The following is a 12375-nucleotide window of genomic DNA, read 5'->3' on the forward strand; positions in this document are numbered from 1 at the left end:
CTTGTCAAGTACAGTGTACAAGTTTCAACTCGGAGTATTTTCATTCTGAACTCTTATCAGGCTTATCATGTTAATCATTATACATGTATATGTACCTGAGAATGATTGTTGCCCTTGACTGGAATCAAACATGTACCCTGCATCTGATTCTAAAACGCTGTCAATTTCATCTTTTACTTTAGTTAAATCTATTTCTATGACTTCAGGTTCGTTTGATTTTGGAGGACTTTTATTTGGTGTACTTGGTTCCGCTGTTTCTGTTGTTTCTGTTGAAAGAGTTTCTGGAGGAGGATCTGATGCCGGTTTATCAGAGTCACTAGTTTCACTATTTTTACTTTCACTGTCTTTGTCTTTTTCAGTTTCAGGCACAAATGATAAATCATGACTAGTCACAGATTCTATTCTAAGTTCTTTTTCTTCTCCTTCACTTGTTGCATCTTTATTACTAGCTACAACACTACCATTTTCTACTTTTATCACTTCAAATTTAATGTCAGGTTTTTCCGCTGTTTTTTCTCCAACTTTTTCCTTATCACCGGATTCCCTTTCTGGTTTATCAGCACCAGGAAGAGATTGAGCTGGAGTAGCTGAAACTGATTCAGGTGGAATAGATGATGGAGATGAATTTGTTTCACTAGATATGGACGGTAAAGTGGATGATGGAGCATTTAGTCTATGAGATAAATTTGGGGGCATTTTTCGAGGTGATGTTGATGGGAAGTTCATTGGGTGACGCTGGGGGGATGATAAACGTGGCATTTTAGCCATTTGTTGGGGTGACATTCTTGGATCAAAAGGCCTACGCCTCATCTGTGGTGCTCTTACAGGAAAACCACCAGGCCTGGAAAATTGACCACGCTGCTGTCCCATTTGATAACGCCCTCCACCCATTGCACCAGGTGGATGGTCATCAGTTAAATCAACACTAATATCATATCGAGTTTTCCCCAACACATTTGGAGTGGGAGGAGGAAGAGGTCTATCTACATTTTTCTTTGGTGTTTTTTGTTGGGGATCAGTGGCATAAAAACTTTTACTGATAAATGTTGTTGAAGATTCATCACTTTTTGACACTTTTTCATTAACGATGTAATTAAATTCTGAGTTACTGTCAACAGTTAAATACAGATGGCCCACAACTTTCACATTTTTATCAAAATCAACATGGCCGTGGCACACAGCTTGTAAATTCTTCACCAGAGCAGAAATAAATTGGTTAGCTGATTTCTCTTCGGTTGTCATTTTGACTAAACTCTGAAATATAAAAAAATATAGTTCATTATTATAAGAGAAATACAAATCAACAATGCTAGTAGTCCAAGATGAGTGCAAATGACATCAAATAGGGGTAATGTCTTACTTTTAAATTCACTTACACCAGTGCCATACTCGATGTGCCACTACTATGGCTCAACGTGCAGAAGAACTAGATCAAAGTATTACTACACAATTCATTCAATTGTTTGTTCCTGGAGTTTTACGTCCACTTCCAACAAGGGTTATACCATAGACAAGTTAATACACAAAAACCGCTTTCCAAATTATACCTGAACACTTACATGTATTGGTAACTAGCCAATTGCGTTTAGGCCTACATGTACATGTACTTGAATTTTCACATAGTATGGGCAGGGTATGGCATGTAAAAATGATTTTTGTACTATTTTGCAAGGAGATGAATAATCTGTGTGGAATTCGTGGATTTGTATAAATGCAAGGATCAATAATTGTATCATCTTTATGCATTACATACAGCATTATTAGGGTGCCCTACAATACATGTAAATAAATATCTCCAAATATCTCGACAATTACACCACAATATTTATATATAGGCCTACATGTATACCAAGCCTTAAAACAGTTCTGCACATTTATAGTCACTAAATAAATGGTCATGTTGTACTTTTGAGTAAAAAAAATAGGTTACATGCCCGACCATTCTCCGTCTGATTGACTACTTTTTTACGAAACATAACAGAACGCTGGAAAAAGAAATTGACTTTAGGCACATGCACGGTATATTTAATGATAAAGCAATTTAAAAAATAAAACAATCGTAATTTCTAAAGCTGCTGTAATAACTAAAAAGCTAAATATTACAGCTATCCAGAATCATCAACAATGGATTTTTTACGGCTGTAATAGTTGACAGATGTGTAGAGGATTTCACGTACGATGGCCATTTATAGATTCATAGACTATTGTGCTGACTGTTATCGCACCACGTGACTAGCCAGAAATCACTTCAAGATAAGTCACTGAAGCATGCACATTCGCCGTGTCATGTTCAACTTTCAGTAGGGAAAATTTTGGTTGCATGGGGCACTCTACCCTAGCATTATACTACTGGGGTTCAACGTCCACTCGACACAAATTAGGTCATTTCTGGACTAACATCTGGTTCTTTTCTTATTTCAATAATTTGCTTGTGCGTAGGGGTCTTTAGCAGTGGTAGGAAACCGGAACACCCTGAGAAAACCTACGAGCTTGGACAGGCGACCCTACTCCTTGTCACGTACAACCAGGGAATCCAAACCACGCCAGTAGAATTAATGACAGATCTTACAATACAACGCGCACATGCTAACCATTCAGCCAACCACCTCCACCCTCGATATTGTACAAGGTCTGCCTGGAAGTAATGATTATATGTTTAATACACCAATTCTGTAAAGTCTATATTGTTCACATGACGTTTGCTAATGGAAATATCTTCCATAAACAGATCAAAGTCTTCATGTTACATGTACATATTCAGAATGTTTATTAGTCAGTTAAAATGGTTAATTATCAGACTGTAGTCATTAATTACGGCAGGTGTTATTTGACTAAAGTGTTATTTGACTAAGGTGTTATTTGACTAAGGTGTTACGAATGACTAATTAACAATGTATTATGTAAGATTTAGATATAGAGATGGCCATTCTTGCTATAATAGTTCAAAAATAGATAACACAAATTACTTTATTTTGATCTAAGATATTAGCCTTTGAAGGTTTGACAAGATGTGTTTACTGACTGTAACCACTGTACTGGTTGTTCGAGGCTAAGCCTCACTTCACCATTTTTACGGTAAATCTTTAAATGGCTGAACCTTTCCAATCTAATTAAAATTGGACCCATCTGATGGTATAGAGAGTTGATTATGATCTCTTCATGTTAATAAATGTCTAATTAATAGTTTATACTGTATTTATATATTAATGGGCAGGTTTAGGTCTTGCATAATACCTGTTTAATGACAGACATATACAACATATTGGTTTGCTTTGTCTATTCCATAGTGGTGGGTATTAGAAAGCCATGATTTCAAACTAGTAGTAGAAACTTTTATAGCTACACACCCGATTAATCACTACTGTATAGTTTCCAAACATTTTCTATACATACTAAGTAATAGTGAACCATATCAGTTTTACATTGTAATCAGGTTGTACATGTACATGTACTTATCTCATCATATTTTTAACTCTGTGCCGGGACATTTAATACATTTATCAAAAATACCAATAAAAATATTCAAAAAAGACAAATCTGCACTGACCATGCACGTAATGACAGGCTCCTGGCAGATTGTGCCTGACAATGATCAAATATTTAATATAAAGTGAAAGAAATCATAATCTGTGAATTGAGAATATATTCCAACGTATCAGTTATCAAGCATATCCGCATATGGTTTCTTTTGAGTAGAATGGGGTTTACAGTTCACTTAAAACAAACAAGGTACCGTAATTCTGGGACTAACATATGGTTCAATTTTATTTCACTTCTTCGCTTACAAGTTGGTCTTTAGCAGTGGGAGGAAACCAGAGGACCCGGAGAAAACCCTCGAGGTTGAACAATCATCCCTATTACTGTACTTGTCACAAGCTGGGATTGGAAATCATCCCACTTGACTTAATGACAAACCTTATGATATAAAGCATATGCGGTAAATGATTTGGCTACCTCAACCAAATAGGCCTTCTACAGTTGATATTAACAGTAAATCAGACAATTTTTATTAGTCAATTTTTGTGTAGTGTAAAGTTCTCACACATACCTGCACCCACAAAAAAAATAACCCTTTATAATAAAAACAGTTAAACACTCTTGACTAAAAAATCACAAAATTTTGGCTTAAAAATGAAACCAGAACATCAAAGGTAGTCGAACTAGTTTTGAAACCCATTTTTGTGGATACACATGGGTGCCAGTCAAGTCGTCCATAAGTAAAGTCGTCCACACCTGTTGGTTGAGTCATCCACAGGGCACTGGTGGAGTCGTCCGCAACTAAGAATAAGACTTGTACACAATTTAATCGCATGGAAGAAATAGCCAGTGTACTTGATGACAGTTCTTTTTATTTGATCTCAGATCTAATCACTGATGTTATTTGATTTCAGATCGAATCACCGATGTTTTTGTAATAAAGTTAATCGTATTGTTTGATTATTGTATGATCATTGTATTGTTTGTTAATTGGCGTTATCCCAAAATTAACCTAAGTCGTGTGGACGACTCCACCAACAAGTTTGGACGATTTAACAAGATTTTTCGTGTGGACGACTTTGCTTGTGGACAACTTGACTGGCATTCATGCACGCAATGACAAAGAAATTTAACAATGTTGCATTAATTAATAATTTACATATTTATTTTATGTTAAATAAAGGCAGTTATAGATGGTGGTTTTAGTTTGGCCGTTCTCCCCCTGCAGACCATGTGAGCTCTTCAGATGAGAAGTTGTATCCTGTTAGCCTGAATACATCTTAACTTTAAGTGAGCTCTTTTAATGATATCCTGTCACAGTGAGTGTTACTGTTAGCCTACATACTCTTACACAATTAACAAAGCTACTTTTTAAAACTAATTTTATGTAAATTTCAGCAGATGTAGTCGTCGTAGTACACTAGTACTAGGGACAGGGTAGTACTCGTAGTCTAAGCATAAAATAGTATGAAATCTATCTAAACCAGTGTCCTATTTGGCCCTGCTATGGAACTCCTAAGTGCAATTGTCCTGAACTGAGTATGCATTAGAAGCGACAAGAACAATGTCTTCTTGGCGTAAATAAATAGGTCATCCAGGACAAAACACGCTACCCTGGATGCGTATATTATTATAGAGCACGCGCAGCGTTGCGCCCCTAAATTTTACGAATCTTCCTTTATATTAATATAATATCTTGATAACATGTCATTGCCTTAGTATATGTATATTTGAAAGTTTCTGGAATCGAATACCTATGACAAAGTATAAAATACTTACACATTCAGCCACTTATAATAAAGCGTTATCATTATTTTTATCGTTATTTCGTTAGGAATTTTCCAGCCCCAGACCACGCAATAATGCAATTAATATCTTAGTTTCAAAGCGAGGCTAGTGTGCATTATTAATTTCCGTAATACGCAAACAGTATTGGTTTACGGATCAGCGTTGAACTATAAAACGATTATTGGATCTTTGAAATACCATTCAAATTGTTGTCATCTATACATGAATAATTATATTTACAAACAAGATTATAATACTCATGATATATATTCAAACGCATTTATGTTAATTGTTAGGATTGTTGAACAAACAAACCGTGCTAGATTCCTGTAGTCAATCCGCAAAATTAAATTATGCTCACGGAAAACACCGGAACATACCGAGTATTGTATTAAAGAAGAAGCGCCATGTTGGCTGAGATGAGTAAATGATGTGAAATATTTAAAAAGGGGTTCGCGGAATTCCAGTGCTCATTGACATAATAATTTTTATAACGGTAACTATTAATAGATTATTGTTAATCTTTGAAATTATTCCCGGAATGTTCGCATGCTGATTTTGTTGCGAATTTACTGTTTGAATGTGGGGCGTGATGCGTATCATATTGAAATAGGCCTAGCGCACCTGCTCAGAATCAAGCTAGACCATGAGCCACCATTCAGCTTGCTTGTTGCTAAATGCCACGGTGACCTCAATATGTGCGCCAATCTATGAATGAGCGCTCAGTCGTGTGCAGTTGCAGCCCGGGCCTTTGTCTTCCCATGCTTTTAATATTCAACGGTCTGCAAGTAGGGCAGTAGCTTTGGGGTTTTATTTCAAGTTCCATATTTACGTCATAGCTTAAATTTTAAATGCATTTGAATGTCAGGTAAGATAATATTAATATTTTGAAAGAGAAAATTGGCTTCTTTTTTTAATAAATTTAGTTTTTGATGTCACAACTTTGGATTTAGATATCCATGGATTGATGCAAAATTTCAACAAATTCAAGGGCAATTATATTTTTGATTTAGTAAGTCCAACAAAGTGAAGCATTTTAGAAGCTTACATTTCTTTTACGAAGTGTATATTTTGCCGTCCGACGGTTGTTTACTTTATTTACTATTTAGCCGTAGGTACTTAAGTTCGACATGCGCAGTTGTCGATTCCTGATATATTCCACCATTTTGGAACATTAAAAACAACTTGTCTTTCAAGTTTGGCGCAGAAGCACTATTTTACGGGAAAAACATAAACCATTGACAGTCTAAGTACTTAAATTAAAAAACAAAATCCGCAGAAATGCGCCCTCGACCAAAATAGAATAATATTCTAAATGCTTTTTTACAAATTACATTTATTATCTTATTTTCTTTTAAAAATAATTCTCCAGTTTCTACCATCAGAAATTCAAGTATGGCTATTTGCTTCCTTATACGAAACGGAGAAAGAAGCAATGTTAGACAAAGGACGAATAGAACTGTCTGGTCTGGTGGGGTAAAGTCAGACGGCATCATTGTCAAAGCGAAAACTGATAAGTCCAGAAATAAGACAACTGCGCATGTCAAACGGAAGTGACGGCTAAATAGTAATTAAAGTAAAGAACCGTCGGATGGCAAAATATACACTGCCCTTCTTTTATTCCATTTTAGTCCAAAAGTTGAGTTTTTATTGGGGGAATATTGATTTTAAAGGAGCCAAATCTCTATTCTTTGGCATCTAGAAATGGGACACAAACTAATTTTGGTCGTGATTGGTAATCAACAAAAATCGAGGACCAAAACTTATTTATTTCATACATATTGTTTATTTAACAATAAGCAAGTGTTTAGTAGTTTATTTAACAATAAGTACAACTCAGTTAATTGACTGCAATTATAATAACAAGGTTGATAAAACAGCCCGCATCCCATATAAAGTACCGGTTTGCAATGTCAAAGACAGTGGATGATATTGAGTTAAAAGACTTGGCTCCTTTAATAGTTGGGTTTTTTTTTTAATGGGTGTACTGGTAGATGTGTAATACACACAGACACATTAAATTGAATAAACTTACCTGTACATTAAGTGTAAATCAACAATGTTAGAAAGATTTTTGCTGAATCACTTCTGAAAATGTAATAAAAGCACTACTTCGTTCTTAATGTAAACATACAGGGGTCAAAATTCACTGCGGGAATTGCCGTAGTATTTAGCGAAATTGCCGTAGAAAATAAATAATAACTACAGCATATTTAGCCGTGGTAATTTATTTAAGAATATCACGACTGCAATTTGCCGATGTTGACAATAAAATCACCGTTGTATATGCGCGTAATCCACGGCATATTCGAAAGTAGGAATTTATTGTTTTGTTTCTTTCCTGAGTTCTTGTGGCTGTATTTTTCTATCTGACCTAATTCTACCGTAACATCGCTTGCTGGTGGCTAGAATGAAAATACACACGGCTCGTCTAGTGTATTTAATCATTTAAGAAGTTCAAAACAATTTCCAGATATAAAGGCTATGAATAATTTACTGGAAAATATGACCAAATAAAAATAATTATGTCGGGAAAATATTGCATATAATATAATTGTTAGCGTAAATAAAGACGGGTTGTGAGAAGAAAAAAAATCCAGAGGGCGTTACATGTCCGCTGCACGATGTGCATGTAATATTATAATGTCATGCACAGGTGTGAAGTCGTGTTTTGAGAATCAATTTACAGTATTATTATGGATATTTTACAATCAGAATTCAACACCTCAATGGCGAAGTATTCATTTAAAACGCAAGTTTGGTACCACGATACTTATATTTGGTGGAATTCACGTGGATACGGATTATAGAATTGCATGAATCTTCTTGTCGCTGAGCCAAAGCAGATTTGCAGACTTGCAAGAATTTTTAGGTCTTCTGATTTCGAAGAAATAAAACAGATTCATATTACGATATTCATATGGACTGCGGTGTACGTAAATTTAAGGGTGTTGTGGTGACCTAATTCTGGACAAATTCCGTAATAATATCGATATATATGTCAAAGTTTCCCAGTTCAAAAAAATGCCGTAGTGACGAAAGTAAATTAAAAGTTTTGCCTTAGTGCAAATAAAAACTGCCGTCGTGACATACATGTATATATTTCACTGTAACATAGAAATACGAAAAGGAAGCTTCAAATGGCTCTTATGCGCATCTGAAAATCAAATGACTTAAAGATGTTGACATAAATGAGATACAATGTAGTAGTAAATGCACTAATTGCTTTGATTGTCTTCATTTGCCATGTGGCTTATTTTCACAAAGGCAACTGAATAATCAGTTACATGATTATCAAATTTATCGTTGAACGGTTTTCCGGTAAACTGTGGCATGATACATTGTATTTCTAAGGCATTTTTTTTTTATTCATCCCCCCCCAGTAACAAACTAAGTTCCCATGGGCGTGTGGACGAGTCAACCAATGTCATGTGGACGACTCAACCAATTTATTTTGATATTTGTGGACGACTGGAATAACCTGGAATAGACTTTTCGTGTGGACGATTTTGCTCTTGGACGATTTAACTGGCATGCATTCTACATGTTTTAATTCACCTTATTAATTCATAATTGGCCCCAAACTGAACTTAAAGTAATGTGGTTTCCCCAATTATCAGTGTGTAAAGTGTTTTGAAAGTTTGTTTCCTAACTGTATCCATTCCATGGAAGCAGACATTAAACATTGAGAATAAGATTTGATTGTACATGTAACACTACATAAACAGCTATAAGATGCTACTTTTCAACATATTGAACTTGAAAGTTTAATAAAAAAAATTTTTTTTTTTTAGTATCATTAAATCACCAAAATGTCTACAATAGAGGAAAAATCAGCCAACCAATTTATTTCTGCCCTGGTGAAGAATTTACAAGCTGTGTGTCACGGCCATGTTGAATTTGATAAAAATGTGAAAGTTGTGGGCCATTTATATTTAACTGTTGACAGTAACTCAGAATTTAATTATATCGTCAATGAAAAAGTGTCAAAAAGTGATGAATCTTCAACAACATTTATCAGTAAAAGTTTTTATGCCACTGATCCCCAACAAAAAACACCAAAGAAAAATGTAGATAGACCTCTTCCTCCTCCCACTCCAAATGTGTTGGGAAAAACTCGATATGATATCAGTGTTGACTTAACAGATGACCATCCACCTGGTGCAATGGGTGGAGGGCGTTATCAAATGGGACAGCAGCGTGGTCAGTTTTCCAGACCAGGTGGTTTTCCTGTAAGGGCACCACAAATGAGACGTAGGCCTATTGATCAGAGAATGTCGCCTCAACAAATGGCTAAAATGCCTCGTTTATCGTCACCCCAGCGTCACCCAATGAACTTGCCAGCAACATCACCTCGCAGAATGCCCACAAATTTTTCACAAAGATTACCTACTCCATCTACAATACCGTCCATACCTAGTGAAACAAATTCATCTCCATCATCCATTCCACCCGAATCAGTTTCAGCCACCCCAGCTCAATCTCTTCCTGGTGCTGATAAACCAGAAACAGAATCCAGTGATGTGGAAAAGGTTGGAGAAAAAACAGCGGAAAAACCTGACATTAAATTTGAAGTGATAAAAGTAGAAAATGGTAGTGTTGTAGCTAGTAATAAAGATGCAACAAGCGAAGGAGAAGAAAAAGAACTTAGAATAGAATCTGTGACTAGTCATGATTTATCATTTGTGCCTGAAACTGAAAAAGACAAAGACAGTGAAAGTAAAAATAGTGAAACTAGTGACTCTGATAAACCTGCATCAGATCCTCCTCCAGAAACTCTTTCAACAGAAGCAACAGAAACGACAGAAACAGCGGAACCAAGTACACCAATTAAAAGTCCCCCAAAATCAAACGAACCTGAAGTCATAGAAATAGATTTAACTAAAGTAAAAGATGAAATTGATAGTTTATTTGAAACTGACGATTCCAACATGTACGATTCCTCAATGAGTAATCAAGGTCATCAAAGGCATTCCACAGGTAGTTTTGGAGGTAGGTGTCTTTAAGTTTAATCTACAATGTAATTTAGGCTAAGTGTACTGATCTTAAAACCCTGAACAGTGCTTGTGCCAGGATTTGCCAAAGTCCATTAGTTACTCCAAGCAACATAGAATAAGATCAAAACACTCTGTCTGTATTGTTTGTATTTTATAGTTTAGATAATCAGATTTTGCCAAAATTAATCATGCCCAGCTGTATTTGTATCCTAATTATTGTTGGAATTATATTTTATTCCTTGAATTTTTAAATATTAGCAAAACCGTTATTTTATCCTTATATCTACACATACATGTACCTTCCTCTATATTCCTAAATATCTTTGTTAATAATTCTTACTGTTTGTCTTTTCAGGGGCACAAGGTGATAATAGTCTTTCTAGTTATGGCGGTGAATCAAATGATGATGAATTTTTCGCTAGTTTACGTGAACAAAGTTTAGGACTTTATCCTGTTGGTTTACATGCTAACGAAACTAATAATCCTAGTCAAAATTACAGCGGTTCTCTTCCTAACTTACCCGGTGCACATTCTGAAGGCGCTTATTTACCAGGTAAGAATCATATAGAAATTCTGGATAAATAATCTTTATCTTAGAATAAGAGGAAAAGCAAACAAACTGTCCCAGAATTTGATCAATCTCCCTGTTGTGAGCTCTAATCCCTGTGTGGATGAAGAAAAATCTCGAGCATTGTTCAACCCTAGTTCCCACATGTCACGGGGAGCAGAAGAGTTATAAAACGACCCTAAGTCAGTCGCTGGATTATTGAGTAAACACAGTTAGATCCTGGTGTTCGCAGAGAAAGATCCTCAGGATTTACCAGCTTTGTTATTTGTTGTAAGTGGTACAGTATGAGGGCTTGGCAAAGAATGGCATTTTGATGGTACAAATGCAGAGTTGCCAGTAATGCACCTGTCTATACATAATTTGGTGAAGAAGAGTGGGACGATAAAACTCCATTTGATTTGACAATTATTAATTTGTTTAATTTTCATATTTTAGTTGCTGGTACAAGCGCCTCTTCATCTCAAAATAATCAACAGGTACGTTAAATTTACAATTTACTTTATTTCTAACACTTGTCTTAAATCCAACAGAATAAATGGGTCAAATAATTACAATTACATTTTAAGGAATTTAAGGTTTCAGAAATTGCATGTGAATCTGTAATAATCCTATTTCAATCATCAAAATTTTATTAGCATTAGTTTAAAGGGAGTTACTTCATAAATCAAAAACCAAAATGAGACAAAAAAAGCCTATTTACCATGTCAGAAACTTTCAAATTAAAATATTGAGCTATTCAGAAATGATAATCATAGTGGTTCAATTAGTTTTGTTCATGAAAATATTTCTGTGATTTCTCATTTTTTAAGTCAATTTTTTACTTGATAGAAAATTATTAAACAATGGTTTGATTTTTTCTTCTTTTTTTTTTTTCTTTTCAAAATTTAAAAAAAAAATTTGTACTGTGCTCGTGTTTTGTCAGAAAACAAATCATTAAATCTTAAAAAACCAAACATATCAAATTAAATAATTTACACGCATTTAGGTTCCTCTTTCCATATAATTATTACTTCAGTTTCTTAACGCTGCTGATCGCCATTTGCATTTTTTGGACAAATTCTAATTTTTCAGTTTAATGCACTCAAATTGATTGTTGGATAAAGAAAAAATCAAAATGTTAATGGTAGAAGATCTACCTGGTAGGGTTCAGTCAGATTAAAAAGATTTCACCAAACACTTAAACATGTGACGCTTGCTTGTTTATATTCTCTGCTGTTTTGAGAAATATTTTATTCGTCATACCTTTTTAAGTATTGAAAGGAAATGAACCAATTTTTGACTACTTATAGCAAATCAATTTTCACATTATTATACATGTAGTTTGAAAGGGTTTCTAGATCCCTCAAATGACGATTAGCAGCTTTAAAAAATATGAACAAGAATATTGTTACTACACATTCATTTGAAAAGTCATGTTTAACATTTGAACATCTTGGATGTGAAATATTGCACGTCGTATGGAAACATAAAAATTAAAAGGGAGATTGTCATCATTGAATGAATGTGCATACAGATTCAATATGTACAATGTAACTACAAAATTTT

The 12375-nt window shown here is 34.8% G+C and overlaps 2 protein-coding genes across 100 annotated transcripts in view; one reads left to right on the forward strand and one right to left on the reverse strand.

Moving 5' to 3' along the window:
* The window catches only part of LOC126815661 (zinc finger and BTB domain-containing protein 17), an 84290-nt gene extending 78910 nt beyond the window's left edge, over positions 1–5380 (reverse strand). For all 50 annotated transcript variants that reach the window (XR_007678025.2, XR_007678024.2, XR_007678026.2 and 47 more), the window contains exons 1-2: positions 5257–5380; positions 96–1254 (exon numbers count right to left, since the gene is read on the reverse strand). Coding sequence is in view for 42 of the 50 variants with exons in the window: in XM_050541469.2 (XP_050397426.1) it covers positions 96–1242 (1147 nt within the window). In the remaining 8 variants the exon portion in view is untranslated. The remainder of the gene's footprint in view (positions 1–95; positions 1255–5256) is intronic.
* A 271-nt stretch (positions 5381–5651) lies between these two features.
* The window catches only part of LOC126816305 (transcription factor hamlet), a 92184-nt gene continuing 85460 nt past the window's right edge, over positions 5652–12375 (forward strand). For 28 of the 50 annotated variants that reach the window (XR_008787700.1, XM_056099827.1, XM_056099843.1 and 25 more), the window contains exons 1-4: positions 5997–6133; positions 9060–10257; positions 10618–10815; positions 11266–11306. Coding sequence is in view for 49 of the 50 variants with exons in the window: in XM_056099827.1 (XP_055955802.1) it covers positions 9078–10257; positions 10618–10815; positions 11266–11306 (1419 nt within the window). In the remaining variant the exon portion in view is untranslated. Of the gene's footprint in view, positions 5762–5929; positions 6134–9059; positions 10258–10617; positions 10816–11265; positions 11307–12375 lie in introns of those variants that run through there. The other 22 variants (XM_056099853.1, XM_056099841.1, XM_056099862.1 and 19 more) reach the window with 6 other exon arrangements.

The sequence above is a fragment of the Patella vulgata genome, chromosome 3 (genome assembly GCF_932274485.2).
Source record: "Patella vulgata chromosome 3, xgPatVulg1.2, whole genome shotgun sequence".
Lineage (NCBI taxonomy): Eukaryota > Metazoa > Mollusca > Gastropoda > Patellidae > Patella > Patella vulgata.